Here is a 19832-nt window from a genome sequence, read left to right on the forward strand (position 1 = left end):
TGGGAAACAGAGTCACAAATAATCACAAGACTGAAAAAGCATTAAAAATAATATTTTATTATCAAATATAATTTTAGCACACGTCACACAATAATCCAAACCCTGAAAAAATGTGAATCGGATATGTACATTTGTGATGCTATAAAGGACTATGCAGTGTGTAAACAAACAAGGATAAAATGTGGGAGATTAGGAGTCATATAGCAGCTCATTTATTTAAAAGAAAAGAAAATCTATATGTATAGCCTATATGTTAATAGAAATAGATAGGACATGGATATATATGTTATTTATTTACTCATTTATTTTCTCACTATTTTGCTTCAATTCACTTATTATATTTGTTTGGTAATCTAGTAAAACTGGATACCGTCTATATACTCCGGTACAGTAGTTGGCGGTATGCACCTTTAAATTGTGAACGCAATCCGCCAAAAATACATAAAGAAGAAGAAAAAGAAGAAGAAGAGTTGTCTGCCAGCTTTTCAGTGCCGAAGCTGAACATTTAAAGGTTGTAAACTATCTTTTAAGTGACATGCTGTATGTTCTTGTCAAAACATTTGGAAAGGAAATTCAATAGCCGAAAGTCCCCTAGAGACGAGTTTCTGCGACTCGATGGCGCCATCGTGTGTCGGCTGACTGTAATGTTGCTGTGGGAGGAGAGTAAAACTGAACTTTAGACTCAATGGATCTCGTTTAAGGGTGACTTCACCTTTCTGTCGAGTTTTTAACTACACAGATTCAGTGACAGGTGTCAGTTCACGGACTCTGTGACGATTTGAACACCCCCAGAGGTAGAAAACGACACAGCTTCAAGGTACGTTACCATGGCTCCGCAAATCAACTTCACTATTCATTTAACATTTCACCTCGATTACGATTAATTCACGATTATTTCCTTTTTGTTTTTTGCCCTCATAGTTTACTGACATGGTCTCTACTGTAAATATGCTCAACTATTAAAGCTGGGATATGTTTTCAGATGAAAGAGTGCATATCTGATTAACTATTTTATGGTTATTTATGGAATATTTCGAACTGAAATCAAAGCATTGCTTGAAATGAAAACGACACATTTTAGTTTTAAAATACAAATGAACTTCTCTAAAACAGCATAACATAAATAACTTGTATTTCATGCAAAATGATATTGTCTGGTTTGCAGCTGCAGAGTAAGATTTTGAAATTGAAGACGCACCACCTTTTAAATCTGAGGTGTGGAAGCAGTTTGGCATTGAGATTTGGTTTATGATTATTTCAGGAGTTCATAACATCAGGATGCAGAAGAATCCGTGTTGTGCGAAGCTGTCCGTCCAGCCCTCCAGAGGACTTGTGGATGAGAAGTTCAGCATCTTGGTTCAGAACACGCCGCCTGGATTCCAGGTGACCCTACACGCCCTCCATCAAAGTGATGATGGACACAACTGGGAGGCGTTCGCTCACTACAACGCCAATAACACAGGGACTGTGAACGGTACATGACTCAAAATCTACACCTAGACTATTCAAGCCATAGCAGATGTTGGCAGGTTTTGAAAAAATTGACACTCAGGCTTATAGAGACTGTTTACCCTTTTTGTGCTGCAAATGCTTTCATGCACTCGATGATTTTTTCCCCCATATGTCAGTTACTGTGTAACCTCCGGGTCACTAGCAGCACCTACAACCTTCAAGCATGTGATGATAATTCACAACAGAGCAATTAAAAGACAGAAAGCCGATAAGGTCACATCATTGTTATGTTTTAAATATGTTAAGATTGATAATTTTCTTAAATTGTCTATGCTCAAACTTAGCCAGAAATACCATAATACCAACAACAATAACATTATTATTTATGTTAAGAAAAATATAAGTCAGTATCGGAATCGGATCGGAAAGGAATAAAAAAATGGATCGGTGCATCTCTATCGACTTGTCAAATGGTAGGAAAAGAGTCAAAATAGAAATAAAATCAAATGAATTATGAACGCAACACATAAAACATGACCTTCACAGATATTTAATTTCAGCAGTTTTATGCAGCTATGTGAAAAAGTGTCTTCAGTGTGTGAAGATGTAATCCAAAGGATGTGCGTTGGGCATCAGATGGACTGTATGTGATGATTGACTTAGGTATGTGGTTTTTTTGTGTGTGTACTTTACGGGTACAAAGTTTTTTTTATTACGGTTATTTAAGTGAATGATTTGAGAATAACTTCCAGCCCCGGTCAATTCAAAAGACGTAATTTCAATAAATCTTTAAGCCGAATTTGGACGGAGCTCCGTGATCTGATAATGTTCAAGGAAGGTAGAGCAAACACTCAAACGTGCTTTAGCGTGGTACGAAGCGGTTCCACTAGTCAAATAAACTGGCCCGAACGAGCTTTGGCACGGTACAAGTAACTCTGGTGCTGATTAACACGGGTGATGTTTAACTGCTTTGTGCACTTATTGCACACAGCCCTAAAACAATACACTTTTGGAACGTTGAATGACCTGAGGTTATAATTATTTTTATATCTTTCACTCTACAGTTTCAGAGGATCCCAGTCTTGGAGGGACATACTCTGGGGTTGAACAGATGGGTCTCCTTTGGAGCCTCAGACCAGTGCCGGGCAGCAAACCTTGGCTCAGGTAGGAAAATTAGAAAAAATCTATTAAAAATGTAATATCATTATCAGAGTTTAATCATTCTTATTGTCCCTCAGGCTGAGGAAGATGAACGTCCAGACTCCCATGGAGGTCACCATCTCTGTGTACCAGGGTCACCAGACAGAGGGCTTTACAGATCAGGCGCCACTGGCCGGTGTGGTTGTAGAGCGCTGGTACATGGCGCCCGGTGTCCGCAGAATCCCGATCACAGAGGAGGGACTCACTGCGACCCTCTTCCTGCCCTCAGGTAGGACGAGTGATGAATCTGGAGGACGGTAGGACATTCACACCAACAATCACTGACAGTCCTTTTGGTGTGTTGTCTTGTATGAAGGACCGGGACCTTTCCCCGCTCTCATTGACCTGTGGGGGGGTGGAGGGCAGTTGGTGGAGTACCGTCCATCTCTTCTGGCCTCCCATGGTATTGCCGCCCTGGCTCTCGACTACCTGACTCCGAAAATCACCATGGAAACCGGGAAGATGGTTGAAAATGAATATTTTGAGGTGAGTGTCTAAATGATACATTTAACATTTTAGTTGTTTTAAATAATCCAGAATATAAGTCACACTGCAATATTAAGACACAGTCTCTTTTTTGGGGGGTCTCCCAGAGGGCAAACTATTCTTGCATGATGATTTGTGTTCACTAGGCCTATCCCTGACTAAGGATTTACATAGTCCAACCGGATTGGTCAGAATTCTCCTATAGTCGTCTGACAGTGAAAAGTTTTGTGGTTGTGTTTTATTGCGCTCATTGCTTCATATTCACATTTCAGTTAAACAACATAATTTAACTGTTTTTTTCCCAGACTTTGGATAACAATTTATTCTACGATAGGACATCATTTTTATGTGCGTAAAAAGGAGGCAGACTCACTCAGTGCCAGCCAAATGTACCTATAGGGGTACAATAAGGAACCTAACCGTGTCATTAATAACTCTTAAATTTCATGTTAGGAAACATGCATGACATGTGTTGCTTACAGTGGACACTGGGGTCAGTGTGTGTTATCTGTGTGTGCGTGTGTGTTTTCTGTCAATAAATCATCAAGATTTGGTTCAGAGGTTCAGTCTCCTTCAATACGAGCTGTCTTTGTGTTATATGATGCAACATGAACCATCAGCACCTGTGATTAACTTTATTCTAGATTACTGTGGTAAAATAATAAAATCATAACTGCGTCAACAGTCTGACAGCAGGAAGAGTTTTGATTGGCTGTGGATGAGCAGATTTATCATTGAACCCACTGAGGCAATGTTTTACTTAAAGCAGACATGCAGAGACACTCGTAATGCTTCTTACTGCACAAAGGCTACTACAATCTTTATTTATATGCATATATAAATATATATGTAAAATAAAGCTCTAAATATAAACATAAATATGTAACTCTACATATTATAAATGCATTATTTCCCTCCTGTATCACATGAAGCCCTGTCTAAGTCCTACCATTTTAACAGATGGTTTTCTGTCATGTGTCCTGCTGCAGAAGGCATATAAAGTCCTGGAGCAGCATCCTCAGGTCCTCGGCAGCAGGATCGCCATGTTGGGTATTTCTTTTGGCGCCGTTATGACCTTCAAAATGGCTGTTTACTCTGAAGTTATAAAGGTAAGACTGTCAAAGCTGAGGGGTTCTTTCAAATGATTACGTCTCTAATAAAGGAAGTTTAAGCTGTCAGTCTAACGGTTCAGATGAGTACATTGGTTGGAGCAGAAATGTCCTTTAAACTGTGCCAGCGTGACATCACGGTAGGCGGAGTCACTACACTCAGCGGGTGGCAAAAAGGAACGGACTATGTTTGTATGTGAGGACATGAAATTCTGCGAAGTCCGGTAAACGGCTGGTCTTAGATCCAAAGATAAAAAATGTTGAATCCATATATATTCACCACAGATTTCATGAAATTAGTTGTTATGACCTTATTACGATGATGTCTAGGGGGACTAAAGGAATAACATAATACATCCCCCCACCCCCTTGCTCCCTATCCCTCTTCCTGCATCTTATCCCATCTCTCCCCCTATCCCTTTCCAAGCCCGGCGCAGTCTAGGCCTGTGAAGACTGTTTCGTCATGAGCCGGGGATCCGGCCGAAGATTTCTGCCTTTTAATAAGGCAGTTTTTTCTTACCACTGTAACTTTTGCTGCTTTGCTAAAGTGCTCATGATGGATAGGCCGGGTCTTTGTAATATAGCAATGAGTAAGGTCTTTTACCTGCTTTTTGTAAAGTGTCTCGAGATAACACTTGTTATGAGTTGACGCTATACAAATAAAAATTGATTGATTGATTGATTGATTGATATTTAAAAATAAAAATGGGTGAGGGAAAAATACTCTGAAAGCTATTTTAAAATAAAACAAGAATTGAGTTTTAAACAACAAAAGGCAGAGAACCCCTCCGCTTCCTTCACTGACACTGCTATCTAGATCTCTTAGCTCGTACCGGGCTCAGAGAGTGTAAGAAGAAGAACTTGGATAATTCTTGTTGATTAAAATGAATTCTGATGATCCCATGTTTGTTTCCAGCTCAGGTGTGTCGTGTCTGTCAGTGGGAGTCACGTGCAGCCAATAGATGGATCCGTGAAACAAACATTTGATTACTTAAACAAGTAAGTTACTGAACCATCTGATCAAACCTGACCTGAATGTGATATCTGGTGTGGGCCATGTGCCTAACTCTCAAAAATGTAAAGTCTGAGTTAAGTCAACATAATTCACCATTAAGAGTTTTGGGAAGTTGAATACGATTTCTTCATCCTATTAGAAATGCTGAAAAGACCCGCTTCAACGAGGAGAACCAGGCAATCTGGCGAGATCTGCTGCTTCCTATCCCCACTGACCCCGATTTCAAAGTTGATGTGAGTCCCATCAGACAGGGGTTCTCTCTGTCCATTCTTTGGATTTTAAGGAATGGTCTGCTACAAGATAGATAGATTTTATTTGACATTGGACAAACTAGTTGCATTGTTTGAGTTAAATGGTAAATGGACTTGAGCTTGTATATTTCTTTTCTAGTCTTCGGACTACTCAAAGTGCAATACTGTTATAGTCCTCTTTCAGTCACTGCTGGTGTAGAAATGTTACCTCTGAACAAAACTGCATTTGTAGTGACATACATGTGCCACATGATGGCAGTAGCTGTATTTAATGTCCTGTATGTGAACCGTGCATTAGTGTTGCAGTCAAGACCAAACTAACCGAGATCAAGACATACCCGAGACCAGAGTGCTCCAAGTGCTCACTTAAACTGTAACACCAGGAAGGTTGCGGCCATAACCATGGGATGAAAATCTAATTAATAACAAAGTTAAAGCTATTCTTTCTTTTACAAAGAGGTGTTTTCTTTCTTATCACAGTAATGACATGAGAAATATTATTATTAAGTAATTACTAATAACCTCAGTATATACAGTATTTAAAAATCCCTTCTAGCTATGAGTAATGTCTCATACATCCACAGGTAGATAACTCCACAGGTGGTGCATTAATAACTGTAGCTGGTGATAAAGCCGAAATGTTTCTCCTGTTTCTCTTTGGGCAGGTGGGCCGACTGAAGTGTCCTTTGATGCTGGTTGTTGGAGAGGACGATCAGAACTTTGCCACCACTGAGTCTGCAAAGGACGTGAGTTATCTGTTATCATAACTTGAATACTTTTCTTGTGGGAGCGTCTTGCAACAACTTCCTCCTTCCTGCATACTTCTGTCACACTGAGCAGTGACAGCGAAGTCATTTGTGAGACGTAAAAAAACAATGTTTAAAAGCTTGATCAAAATGAGTACAAAGGCTGGATAATAACCCACAAACATGGATTATGCATAGGAATGCAACAATTCTCAATAAAATATTGAACTGTTTGGTATGGCATCCACGGTTCAATACGTGCTTGTAAATTGCGGTATAACATACGAGTTTCCATGCAAATGATTTCTCTTTGAATAGGCTCTGTTTGTGTGTGCCTGTGAGTCCATGCGCTTGAATAAGGAAAGCCCTCTCCACCGAGTTAAAACCCAATTACCATGCGCTAAAATTGGGGAAGCTGACAGCACTACACACATGACGAGCGGTGAGGAGAGGCTGCAGTATGAGGAAACACTGCTGTTTTTCAAATCAGTTCGAGTGGGGACTTTTCCGTTTCAGTGTTAAGTATAACGACAAGGAAGAGAAAACGGTAAACAAAACATGCAAACATCGTTGTACACGTGTCACCTTCTCAAATGGAAACAGAGTATGGCTAAAAGTTTAGAGCAACAGACTGCAGCGGGCTGTCACGTTAGCAGGCTGTCAAGCAGCCACCAGCTGATCCCTGCATGATGCCGACGGGGTGAGAGTAAATGGAGAGGCAGTGTTTAAAGCAAAGTAACCATACACAACTAAATATCAATGTTTTATGACCCTTTTCTGTGTGAAAGCAAAAATGAGACAAAAATATATTTTAAAATACTGAAATGTTTTCCTATTTGTACATTTGTACATGACACTACTCTTCACACCAAACACCAGGAATGTGTATGAATGGAAACAATTTTTTTATTTTGCTTAGGATAAAAAACAGAGCCCCTCCCAATCGGGTCTGGGTGTTGTTCAAGGCTCATGAGAGGTCGGAAGGAGGTGACCCCATCAGCCGGCCCCCTCTGCAGGGACTAGGGGATGAGGTAGAGGCACCCCTGTATAACACAACTATAAAAAGAAATACAAGACTTACAAAGTCTGTAAAAATGAGTTTAACTTTTTGCTGCCCCCAACGCATAAAGGTGCACGCACGCTCTCCAAACACACACACAAATATGAACTGTTTTATGATTCTGGGTTCACTCAGCGAGCACTCCTCCCATCCGTCTGCCATGAAGGAGAGCCACTATCTCCTCGTCAAAGCTTTGCACCCCAATGCATGAGGGTATTGCTTGGATAGTGACCGTCAGTTATACACTACTTTTCCCAATGCATCTTGGGATACAGTGATTCCACTATATGATATGATGATATGGTATGATCATGCATTTTGAAATCTTCTCACAATTCTAAAGTTAAGCTTTTACTCTCTGTTCTTTCAGATAAAGGAGATGATGGAGCGAGCGGGGAATAGCCACCTGCTGACTGTCCTGTCGTACCCAAACGCCGGACACCTGATTGAGCCTCCGTACACGCCACACGTTCGCGCCACCAACTTTGTAACAGTCGGCTCACGTCAGAAGGGTGTGTTGATTCTCACACTGTTTTTCTGAAGTTACAGAGACGCGTTGAATGATTACTGAGACTTAGACTTTATTGTCCTAAGGGGAAATTCTTCTTCACAGCACTGTACAGGTTTGACAGCAAGAGAAAAAAATCAGTTTACATTACACAACACATAAAAACACATAAACACATGGCTGATTCAGCGATGCCTGCTGTTCAGGGCTAGTTATGGCTGCAGAGATCAAGCTTTTGCAGATGACTGAGAGTCTTTGGTGGCTCCTGTTGGTCAAAGCTTAGTTTGGTATTACACCAAGTGCAAGTGTTACACCAAGGTATTGGTGATATTGGTGATACTGGATGGCGAGTACCTGAATGATTCAGAATTGTCTTTTTTGTCTCTGCAGTGGTGGCTCTGTGGGGCGGGGAGATGGTGGCACATTCTCGCGCTCAGGAAGACGCCTGGAGGAAGTTGCTGGTGTTTCTCAGGGAGAATCTGTACAGTGGCACAAATCCTGGTGCCACTTCATTTTCCCACCTGTAACGAAGGTGACAACATGTGCCACATGCTCATACAGATGAGGCAGTGAAATGTACTGATTGTTCCACATGGCCATGCAATAAAACAATCGAGCATCACTGTAAAAGAAACAAAAGTACAGAAATAATGTAGAAATATACAGATACAAACATGAAGTGATTCTGGTTGCAACATTACAAATATAATATTGCCTTAAAAGTCATTGTTTTCTTTAGAAGTCACATATCATCCTCAAAATAACTTAGTCTCAGAGCTCCCCAAAACATGTGTGTGAAGTTTCTTATTATACTTGATCCTGTATTTGATCATGCCTATAAACCGCTCTATTTCTCTCTGAGGATTGCTCTGCAGTAAGATAAGATAAGTCATCTTTATTGTACTCTGCCAACAAACGCTAGTTGGTCCGGCTTCTCTGCTTTTATACCACAAGTGTCTGGTTTCTGCTTGTGATTGTACAGAAAACCATGCCAACTGAAACTGGGCGTATTATGTTAGAGTCTAATGATGAATATTGACTTGTAGCTTTCTTCCTTCTGCATAACACTCGAGTCTTGGGGCACACTCACACCAGGCAATCCGTGCCGTGCCTAATGTCTGTCACACACTAAACGATTTTGAAAATCTTAAACAATTTTTTTAAATGTGAGACCCCACGCATGACATCATGACCGATTAACAGTTCAGATCTCATAGTGCGTGGTGTGCAACGAGACGATCAACTCAGCACACCACACACTTAACGATTAAATTGCAGACAACCAGAGTCTCGACTACCACAAAGTATAATCTCGTGCGATCAGACGCGATTTAAGAGTAAACATACATGATAGGCAAGCTAAATGTGACTAGCTGTTAGCTGGTGTTGAAGAAATTACTAAGACTTGACTCCATACAATAAGACTCAGTTGACTCAGATGGCTTACGTTGATGAAAGTTTATACATCAGATGAATACTCCGGAGGAGACATGATTCAACATCACACTTCTGTACTCGTGTCTCGCTCAATCACATCTGCCGAACTTCTCGAAAGGCATCGCATATATCCTAAAGACATTATCATTATCAGGGTCACATTGACCCACCTAGACTAATCTGTGACGTCTATAACACTGGAGCAGACAACAAGTCTACCAAACATCCTTGCAGATATCAGGAAGAACAGTTGACACTCCCCAAGCTGTACTTGGTGTATTAATAACAACTGAACTCTGTCAGGTCTGACTGACATTAGAGAACAGTGAATAAACCTAGTGACATCTGTACATTATAATCTAAATAACTACAGAAATTCCACCACAGCTGGTACATCCGTTACGGTAAACATTTTGGTCTGACTCCTTTCCTTGTCAGTTGGATTGTGGTTTGTTTACAGGACACATTGTGAAAACACTTGTGTTGTTGCCACAAATCAACAAGTTGGTCCTGAATTTATAACATCATGTAACTTTATGCTTCGCAATTTGCTGTTGTCGCCATGGTAATGTTTGTTGTGCTTCCTGCTTCAGTCAGCTTGCTTCCCTGTTGGCTATTGTTCTGTTCAGTCAGTAAAGTATCTGTCATGTTCTCTGTGTTGTACTCCGATGTGCGGACGTAGACCTGATCGCACGTCCCTTTTACTTATTTTATCTCTTATTTTTGTGTGTGTGCAGGCCAGCTGGGGGATGTAGAGGGGGCGCAATCCTGCTTAAGCACAGTATGGGACAATGAGGCCTAGAGTGAGTGCGCCCTTAACCTACCAATCAGAGACATGCTGTTATAATAGCAGCCAATCAGCGCAGCCCCCAATTATAGCCTGTAGAAACGTGACTTACTTGAAAAGTTGAAAAAGTTGAGATGAAAATGCTTCTGACAGTAGAAATCATGACCCTCCTTTAACCTATACATTATACACTCATTCATACATCTGTGTCGTACTGATTGTGTTTTTTTCTGCTGCTGTATACTTGTAATACTGACAAATACTGACAATAAACTATAAGAAAACACTCATGCTGTACGAAAGCTATTTGAAACTTTGTCATGTGTTTTCCAAAGACGCATTAAACCCTCCCTTAAGGTGACACTGAGAGGAGGAGCAACACTGAAGCTTCAACATCACATTATCTGAAATTGAAGTAACAGTTTATTTGAGCCACAGCAGAGCTGCAGTTTAGAAACGTCTCTCTGTCTCTCCAAAAAGACAAATCTGTTTTTTTTACATCTGTTTGACCATTCATTCAACTATCATACCATGATATCATATCGTGATTGTAAATTTGTATTTAACCCTCATGCATCATTATGGACATTTTTGTCCATTTGGGCAAATGTTTCCTCTTTATCTGGCCATCATGTTGGCTGGGTTAGTGCATATGGTACACATTTTTGTAAGAAAGTCTCTCTCTTGACACATTTTGAAATGCAAATGTTATTTTTTAATAGATCAATAGAACACTGAAACATGTTTACTACCCTCTTAAGTCATTAAGGACAAAAATGTCCACTTCCAAAAAACTGCTATAAAAATAGAACAGATTGATATTTTTTTTCTACTTTTCTGCATACATCTCTTAAACAACTTCAGCCCTGCTCAAAACTACCAAACATTCATTCATTTTTTGGAATTGAACCCTTTAAATGCCATTTTGATTACTTGATGTCACTGTTGTTATTTATGAAAAAAACAACACAAAAATTAGTTATGTTCCATTTAACACATATTTGGTGACTGGGGGATTTTTTTTTATATCAGTCTTGGATATGTCAAAGATTATCCAAAATATTGACTTTGATGAATTGTTAGTTTTTGTGTCGCATCAGATTTAAAATGTAGTTCCCTGTTTGGACATTGGAGGGCGAAAATGTCCAATTTACAAAAACTGCTATAAAAATAGAACAGATTGATATTTTTTTCTACTTTTTTTTGCATACATCTCTTAAACAACTCCAGCCCTCCTCAAAACTATAAAATATTGAATAATTATCAGGAATTTAACCCTTTAAATGCCAGAATCATTTAATCAAATTGGCATTTAAAGGGTTAAATTCCTAAAAATGATTGAATGTTTGGTAGTTTTGAGCAGGGCTGAAGTTGTTTAAGAGATGTATGTAGAAATATTGAAAAAAACATCAATCTGTTCTATTTTTATAGCAGTTTTTTGGAAGTGGACATTTTTGTCCTTAATGACTTAAGAGGGTAGTTCTACTGATGCCTGAGGGTTAATGGACACAAAACTACGACGGAGGATTAGGGCCACGTTAAAAACGTTCAACGTTCGAGATTAAAGTCGTAAATTAACGAGTTCGAGACCAACCTGCGCGAAAATGATGAAAGTAGAACTCTTAAAGTCTTTAAAGAATAAAAGAATAAAGTGGTTATTTTAGTCTATATCAGAAGAGCAGCAGCATCCTGTTCTCAAATGACAAACATGGAGCATATTGCCCTAAAGGTTTCACTAATAAGGAAATAGGCTACTTCCTTGTGTAGTCGGTAAAAACAGTTAGTTCAAGAGAAGTTTTCACTTCAACTTGCAAGACCTTGTTTATCTGTAAAATGATGTATGAACAGGACACAAACTGGCTCTGCAAATGAGACACTTTAACAATAGTTGTGTTGGGGCTTTACTTATGCAGATATGAAACTACACATGCTTTTGGCACATCATCATCTTCACATTGTCATAAAATATCAGCACCCTGAAAAGATACTGAACTTTCTCGAACTCGTTAATTTACGAGAATAATCTCGAAATAAAAAAAAAAAAAAATGTTTTTAACGTGGCCCTAATCCTCCGTCGTACAAAAAACCAAACTAAAGTGACCGTCTTGTTAATGTTCAACTGAAGGCAATCACAGCTAGCCTCAGATTATACACAGGGATTTACCTTCTCTCTCAGTTTCCCACTTGTTAGGATGTTTTAAGTCAGTGTCAATCACACAGAAAACAGTCGAGGAGAATCAGGGTTGGTGATACAACTTCACATCAAAATTGTTGTTTTTACTGTCAGTCTGATGATGAATATTGACTTGTAGTGTTCTTCCTTCTGTAGAATGTAGGAAACGACACCAGCGAATAAGGGAACGATGTGGGAGAGAGTTTGAAAATTGAGTCTGTTTATTATTTACAGGTCAGATATTATACTCCTTTTCAACAAGTTCAAGTAAGTCCTCAGAGCTGCCCAAAACATGACTGTGATGTTTCTTGTTATAAATGATCCTGTGTTTGAGCATGCCTATAAACCCCTCTATTTCAACCCTGCTCCACCCACCAAGAATTGGACTGAAGTCAGAGTCCATCCACCTTCATATAAGGGGACTGTGGTGAGAGCTGTGAGCCAGCTGGAGGAGACGATCAGTGAACAGATGAAGCGGCTCTATAAGGTGGAGCTGAAGAGGGTCCAGCAGTATGAGGTGGATGTGACACTCGATCCTGATACAGCAAATCCCTATCTCATCCTGTTTGATGATGGAAAACAAGTTAAAGATGGTGATGCAAAGAAGAATCTCCCAGACACTCCAGAGAGATTTGATACTTGTCCTATTGTCTTTGCAAAGCAGAGTTTCTCTTCAGGCAGATTTTACTACGAGGTTCAGGTTAAAGGGAAGACAAAGTGGGATTTAGGAGTGGCCAAAGAGTCGATCAACAGGAAGGGACAAATCTTTCTGTCTCATCAGTATGGTTTCTGGACAATATGTTTGAGGAATGAAAACGAGTATGAAGCTTGTGCTGGCCCACCAGTCAGTCTTTCTCTGAAGTCTGGTCCTGAGAAGGTGGGGGTGTTTGTGGATTATGAGGAGGGTGTGGTCTCCTTTTATGACGTCGATGCTGCAGCTCTGATCTACTCCTTCACTGAGAAACTCTACCCATACTTTGATCCCTGTGTTAACAATGCTGGTAAAAAACTCTGCCCCTCTGATCATCTCTCCTGTCAATCAAACTAAATCATCTTCATCCTCTGTTTCTGTCCCTGTATTCCTCTTCATCATCTCTCTTTCTGTCCCAGTATTCCTCTTCATCATCTCTTTCTGTCCCAGTATTCCTCTTCTTCATCATCTCTCTTTCTGTCCCAGTATTCCTCTTCATCATCTCTCTTTCTGTCCCAGTATTCCTCTTCATCCTCTGTTTCTGTCCCTGTATTCCTCTTCATCATCTCTCTTTCTGTCCCAGTATTCCTCTTCTTCATCATCTCTCTTTCTGTCCCAGTATTTCTCTTCATCCTCTCTGTTTCTGTCCCAGTATTTCTCTTCATCCTCTCTGTTTCTGTCCCTGTATTTCTCTTCATCCTCTCTGTTTCTGTCCCTGTATTCCTCTTCATCCTCTCTGTTTCTGTCCCTAAACACGATGAGAGTTTAGATTTCCTGCGTTCCTAAACGCATCAGGAGCGATCGATCCGATCTCCGTTGAAAAAACAAGCATTTTAAAAGTTGTTTCCTTCTCATCTTGAGGACAGACTTGACAAAGCTTGACTTTTGAATTTCCTACAAATCTGCACAATGATGTTGTTATTTCGGCGAACTTAATTCCTGTTTATCACAAGAAAACCAGTTTCTTTTTCGGGCTCAAACAGCTGAAGTGAGGCAACCGAATAACTTTGAATTTCTCTTCATCTCCTCGGTCTCTCTCTTTATTTCCTCTGTTTCTTTCTCTGCACCTTCTCCGTCTCTCTCTTTGTATCTGTATGTTTCTTTATTTCACCATCTCCACCTGCAGCAACAGGCTATGTAAGATTGTCTTAATGACGTCACGGGACTTCGTGGCAGCACAGTGACGCCGGTAGACTACTGTTGTAAAGAACGTGATAACTTTTGTCAGCTTAAACAACATCTATTTTCCTCTCGCTACATCCATTTTTTCTGCACTCGCTTCATAATGGGTTGTTTCTAAATTAGTATCTTCTCACTCTTTCGCTTTCTTCTCTTCTCTCTCTGTCACCCGTGTTTGCTGCGTAAATCACTTCCTCTAACACGCCGTGCTTCATGGAACAGTCCATGTATGCAGTCGGAGGGGGGAGGGGGCCCTGAGACATGAGTTATAGATGAATAAGCCATTCTTCTGATTACATTTTTGCGTATGGGTTCATTAGAAAAACATAATAACTAACCACAAAGTTAAGACAAATTAGCAATGATACTAATTCTTCAACTAGATTTTTTTAGGGCATTTATGGGACCCTATGCCTAATGGTTTAGTCCGCGACTGACTACACTTGTTTTACAGGACTGAGGTGAATTCCTGACCATAAAAACAACAACTTTGAAGTTATGTCACCAACCCCGATTCTCCTCGACTGTTTTCTGTGTGATTGACACTGACTAATAACATCCTAACAAGTGGGAAACTGAGAGAGAAGGTAAATCCCTGAGTATAATCTGAGGCTAGCTGTTATTGCCTTCGGTTGAACATTAACAAGACAGTCATAGTTTGGTGTGTAACTCATGATTGTGGCTCAGAATAAAATGTAGGATGCATGTAGTTTTTTATTTCAAAGACACATTTCTATGGTATGATAGTTGAATGAATGGTCAAACAGATGTAAAATAAACAGTACTCACCGGTGTTAAACTGAAAATCTGCAGTTAACTTGAGAAAAACTCGATGAATTGGGTCAGATTTGTCTTTGGAGAGAGACAGAAAGACTTTTCTAAACTGCAGCTCTGCTGTGGCTCAAATAAACTGTTACTTTAATATCAGATAATGTGATGTTGAAGCTTCAGTGTTGCTCCTCCTCTCAGAGTCACTTTAAGGGAGGGTTTAATGCGACTTGGGAAAACACATGACAAAGCTACAAATAGCTTTTGTACAGCATGAGTGTTTTCACAGGGCCAAAAACCCTTTCTGGTGCTTGATTTATGTCATATTTTGTCCAAAGCACAGCACAGATGTTTTATGTAGACCACAGGGGACTGGTGGAAAAGGGGTATAATATATCCTCTTTAAAGGTATTATCCTCCTTTTCAACAAGTTCAAATAAGTCTCATAGCTCCCCAAAACATCTGTGAAGTTTCTTGTCCTAATCCACTCTGATCCTGTATTTGATCATGCCTATAAACCCCTCTATTTCAGCCCTGCTCAGAACAGGCTGTTTCTGTTTCTGTACCTTTAAATGTAAATGAGCTGCGGTGTCTCGGGCTTTCTCGCTCCATGTCCTATTGTTTGTAGTGAGAAGGCAGATTCAGAGGGCAGAACAAATACCTAGCTTGTGGAGTGTCACCCACCTGGGGGAGGGGTTACTGCCCTTTGTGATGTCATGAAGGGAACATCTCCAAACGGCCTGTTTGAGCACACATTTTCTTAAAAGTGGAGCAGATGGACTTTTCTCATCATTTGGGGGTTTGGAGACAGACTAGGGACACATATTAATGTTAGAAAAACATGGTGAAGTGTATTTTGAACAATATGTGACCTTGAATTGTGCTTGATGATCACCTGAAGCTGCTTATTCAATCATAATCGAGCTCAAACAGTCGTGATAAATCACAATAAATGTTAGATATGAATTTAACTGTATACCCCACAAACTACAAAGTGAGTTTAACCATCTATCATCATAAGAACTAGAGCTGGGATAATTAACTGATTCACCAAATTCTCGCGTTTTTATTATTGAACTATTCAAAAAATCGCTTGGTTCCCCTGGGATCGATCATATTGACGTCATATCCGTATACATAAGAACAAAAGACGTGAGCCGAGAGCTTGGTTAAGTGTAAAGGAGCAGTCAATGCACACCTTGGTTTCAAAGTAGCTCAGAGTCTTTCAGGTTATCAACATAGCTACCACTCCTCTCTCAGACTCAACCAACTTATAAACAAGAAAGTTTTATTAATGTGAAAATGTTCTATTCTAACTGAAAGAAGTCATGTCTGTGTTCAGTTTCATACAACTGTCTCTCTGGAGCCACTAGGATAGCTCGCTAATCAGCATCTGAGGTCAGGTAATGACCACTCAGTTTTTTAAGAAATAACCTCAAAACATCATGTTTAGTAAATGTGTTTGAAGCAGAGAGCCGATGACTTGATTGTTGATTTAAGTTAGCCCCGCTTGCCACTAGCTAGCATGCTACGTCAGTGCGTTTATCTTATTGCAGAGCATATTTCCCAACGAGCGTGAAGAGTGAAATCGGCAGTGTGTGGGTCCTGCACTCAGCGTCTTTTTTTCAGTGTTCACATCGAATCGCAATACTTTAGAATCGCAATATGAATCAAATCTGCAACCAAGAAGCATGATAAAATCGAATTACCACAAAGGCATATCGTCCCAGCTCTAATAAGAAGCATCCTGTATTACAAGCTAACAGGATGGATCTTTTATAAGCCCTCTCTTCACTCCTGTGTTGATCATTTTTACCTAAAATTAATTATTTAGTGTTTTTAAGTTAAGTGTATGCTGTCTTTACTTATATTATTCTTATACTATTCTATTCTACACCACACTATAGTTTACTGAGCTATGTAATCTGGTAGAAACGACTCGTTTAAATTCCTCATGACCAGCTCCACCACTTTGCTCTCATTCCTCCAGAAATATTTCTACCTGTAACAACTTCCACTCTTCATTTTATCTGGACTATCCATCACTCCCAGCACACTGTAGACCCTGACTGCTAATGTCTTAGAACATCAGATTCCGGACAGATGCAGATTTAACTTCATGTTTGCTTTTGTTGTCTTTCTCAGTTTCATCTCTGTGATGGCTGCTCAGTTCAGACAGTCAGCTCAACAGAAAGCAAGCAGCAAACCAGGAAAAGTTCCCTGTGACGTCTGCACTGGAACCGTACTGAAGGCCCAGAAGTCCTGCCTGGTGTGTCTGGTTTCTTACTGTGAGGCTCACCTGGAGCCTCATCTGACAATGTCAGGTCTGAAAAGACATCAGCTGATCGCCCCCATGGAGAACCTGGAAAGCCGGATGTGTGAGAAGCACGACAAACTGCTGGAGCTGTTCTGCAAGAACGACCAGATGTGTGTCTGCATGCTGTGCTTAATTGAAGACCACAAGAAACATGATGTTGTTCCTCTGAAAGAAGAATATAAAGGAAAGAAGGCCAAGCTGGGGAAGACAGAGGCTGAAATTCAGCAGATGATCCAGAAGAGACGACAGAAGATTCAGGAGATCAAACATTCAGTGGAGCTCAGTGATAAGAATGCAGAGAGAGAGATCACAGAAGGTGTTCAGGTCTTCACCGCTTTAATGGAGACTGTGCAGAGAAACCTAAACAAGCTCCTCGACACAATCAAAGAGAAGCAGAGGAAGACAGAGAAACAGGCTGAAGGCTTCATCGAAGAGCTGGAACAGGAAATCTCTGAGCTGGAGAAGAGTAGCACTGAGGTGAAGCAGCTCTCAGGCTCTAGAGACCACCTCCACCTCCTCCAAAACTTCACATCACTGAACGCTGCTCCATACACCAAGAACTGGACTGAAGTCAGAGTCCATCCAACTTCATATAAGGGGACTGTGGTGAGAGCTGTGAGCCAGCTGGAGGAGACGATCAGTGAACAGATGAAGCGGCTCTATAAGGTGGAGCTGAAGAGGGTCCAGCAGTATGAGGTGGATGTGACACTCGATCCTGATACAGCAAATCCCTATCTCATCCTGTTTGATGATGGAAAACAAGTTAAATACGGTGATGCAAAGAAGAATCTCCCAGACACTCCAGAGAGATTTACTAAGTATAGTATTGTTTTATCAAAGCAGAGTTTCTCTTCAGGCAGATTTTACTACGAGGTTCAGGTTAAAGGGAAGATTGAGTGGAATTTAGGAGTGGCCAGAGGGTCGATCGACAGGAAGGGAGAAATCGCTCTGTGTCCTCAGAAAGGTTTGTGGACGATATGTTTGAGGAATGAAAATGAGTACAAAGCTGGTGTTGGCCCAGGAGTTCGTCTCTCTCTGAAGTCTGGTCCTAAGAAGGTGGGGGTGTTTGTGGATTATGAGGAGGGTCTGGTCTCCTTTTATGACGTCGATGCTACAGCTCTGATCTACTCCTTCACTGGCTGCTCCTTCACTGAGAAGCTCTACCCATACTTTTGTCCCTTTCCTAACAATGGTGGTAAAAACTCTGCCCCTCTGATCATCTCTCCTGTCAATCAAACTGAATAGAGCAACCATTGAGTTTCATCAGGTTCATGTCAGAGATAATGTCAGACTTTGACTGTTCTGGTCAGTAAAAAGGATCTTTGTTAAGCAGAGAGATTGTTATACAACACTTTGGCTCAGCTGTTAACAAACATACAAACAATATGCAGCAAGAATCATCATGAAGGACTTTGTATACAGTTGACATGAGGTAGATAGTTTCAAACACTGAAGTCAGAATCAACATTTACTCTCACTTTTTGAACCTTTCTTAAATGTCTTTGTGTCAAATCAAGATTTTTTTTGAAGGAGTGCTGAATGTCGGCACAAATGACCCGTGAACAGTTGTTGATGTAAGAAAAAATATTTGACTTTTCTCTTGTGTTGTTAAATCAATAAAAGTATGTAAAGTTTCTTTTCTTTCTCTTGCTCCAAATCAAACTACAAATAAAAACAGGTGATGATTGTTATGATCATGTGATTAAAGGGATACTTCACCCATTTGCATTAAGCTTTGTATCATTAGAAACCTGGTAGTATTTTTTAATGGTCGTGCATCCCGTCCTCATTTTCCCCTGAGATGGGAAATCTTTGTATTTCTAAGTCTGAAAAGGAGCTTCCGATGACGCAAAAATCGTCATTTTGCGTCATCGGAAGTTGTTGCGTTTAGCAGGGGGAAACTACAACGCTAGTTCCTCATATTTTCGACCACTGAAGCTACAGACCAATCACAGATCAGTGGGTGGGAACTCCCAGAATCAAAACTTAACGTCCGCCATATTGCTTGGAAGATATGCTAACAGGCTCTATGGATAAAGCTGATAATGGCGAAAAAATATAAATACAGCGGCGAGACGGCTGCTGCCGACAGGTTGGTCTTGTGTCTTGGCTGCTGCTGGCCGCAGCAGCCAGTAACAAAACTGGCCTGTTGGCAGCAACCAACTCACGGCTATATTGCTGGCCGTGAGGACGAGGAGCCGGGGCCGGCTCGAACTGGGGCGGACTGGTAGTGTCGCAGCTCTCACTGTTTGCCTATGGACGCAGACATAGAGTCTGTTTTCTGCCAGGAATTTCCAAGATCAATTCTGGAAGAAATCTCTGAATCATTTGAGGAAATGGCCTTATGTGTTGAAGTAAATATGTCTGTAAATGTTTTTATTACTATATTTCTACTGCTATATTGTATATTTTGGAGAAACTGTAACGATCGAATTTCCCTCTGAGATTAATAAAGTATTTCTGATTCTGAACTAGAGGACCTTAGTGGGAGTGGCCTGTGGTGCTGTGCATTCTGGGATTTGGTGTCTTTCATCCACATGAGCCAAAAAGACACTTTCTGCCTTTTCTTGGCCAAGAAGGCACCAACTTGAAAATTGATTTCACATTTCTACTACATATATGACCCAATGTCAATACAAATTCATGTTTCAAC

At 40.4% G+C, this 19832-nt stretch overlaps 3 protein-coding genes and 1 long non-coding RNA gene across 4 annotated transcripts; 3 read left to right on the forward strand and 1 right to left on the reverse strand.

Moving 5' to 3' along the window:
- Positions 1–701: 701 nt before the first annotated feature.
- Positions 702–8553, forward strand: LOC132972962 (acyl-coenzyme A thioesterase 1-like). Its single transcript, XM_061036124.1, has 11 exons — positions 702–817; positions 1262–1474; positions 2517–2616; positions 2691–2881; positions 2969–3138; positions 4128–4247; positions 5164–5246; positions 5402–5495; positions 6179–6259; positions 7690–7831; positions 8218–8553. Exons 2-11 carry the CDS (start codon positions 1279–1281, stop codon positions 8352–8354), a joined length of 1314 nt encoding a protein of 437 aa, XP_060892107.1. The 5' UTR covers positions 702–817; positions 1262–1278; the 3' UTR covers positions 8355–8553.
- Positions 2650–8312, reverse strand: LOC132972964 (uncharacterized). The gene is made up of 2 exons (XR_009672956.1): positions 8182–8312; positions 2650–2899 (listed from the first exon to the last, which is right to left on the reverse strand). It is a non-coding gene; the product is annotated as an uncharacterized LOC132972964 (long non-coding RNA).
- Positions 8554–12516: 3963 nt separating the features above from the next.
- On the forward strand, positions 12517–14056 carry LOC132973463 (E3 ubiquitin-protein ligase TRIM21-like). Its single transcript, XM_061036955.1, is given in 3 exon segments — positions 12517–13227; positions 13229–13258; positions 14042–14056. Coding segments are annotated over 3 exon segments (756 nt in total).
- Positions 14057–14206: 150 nt separating this feature from the next.
- On the forward strand, positions 14207–18629 carry LOC132972965 (E3 ubiquitin-protein ligase TRIM21-like). Its single transcript, XM_061036126.1, has 2 exons — positions 14207–14681; positions 17008–18629. Exon 2 carries the CDS (start codon positions 17021–17023, stop codon positions 18422–18424), a length of 1404 nt encoding a protein of 467 aa, XP_060892109.1. The 5' UTR covers positions 14207–14681; positions 17008–17020; the 3' UTR covers positions 18425–18629.
- Positions 18630–19832: the final 1203 nt, after the last annotated feature.

The sequence above is a fragment of the Labrus mixtus genome, chromosome 4, assembly GCF_963584025.1.
Source record: "Labrus mixtus chromosome 4, fLabMix1.1, whole genome shotgun sequence".
Lineage (NCBI taxonomy): Eukaryota > Metazoa > Chordata > Actinopteri > Labriformes > Labridae > Labrus > Labrus mixtus.

Excerpts from the sequence above, each read along its gene's own strand:
- LOC132972965 (XM_061036126.1), top strand. The coding sequence starts at position 17,021 with ATGGCTGCTCAGTTCAGACAGTCAGCTCAACAGAAAGCAAGCAGCAAA.
- LOC132972962 (XM_061036124.1), top strand. The coding sequence starts at position 1,279 with ATGCAGAAGAATCCGTGTTGTGCGAAGCTGTCCGTCCAGCCCTCCAGA. Across the intron at positions 2,882-2,968 it reads GACCCTCTTCCTGCCCTCAG|GACCGGGACCTTTCCCCGCT; the intron begins GTAGGACGAGTG and ends TCTTGTATGAAG. Across the intron at positions 7,832-8,217 it reads AGTCGGCTCACGTCAGAAGG|TGGTGGCTCTGTGGGGCGGG; the intron begins GTGTGTTGATTC and ends TTGTCTCTGCAG.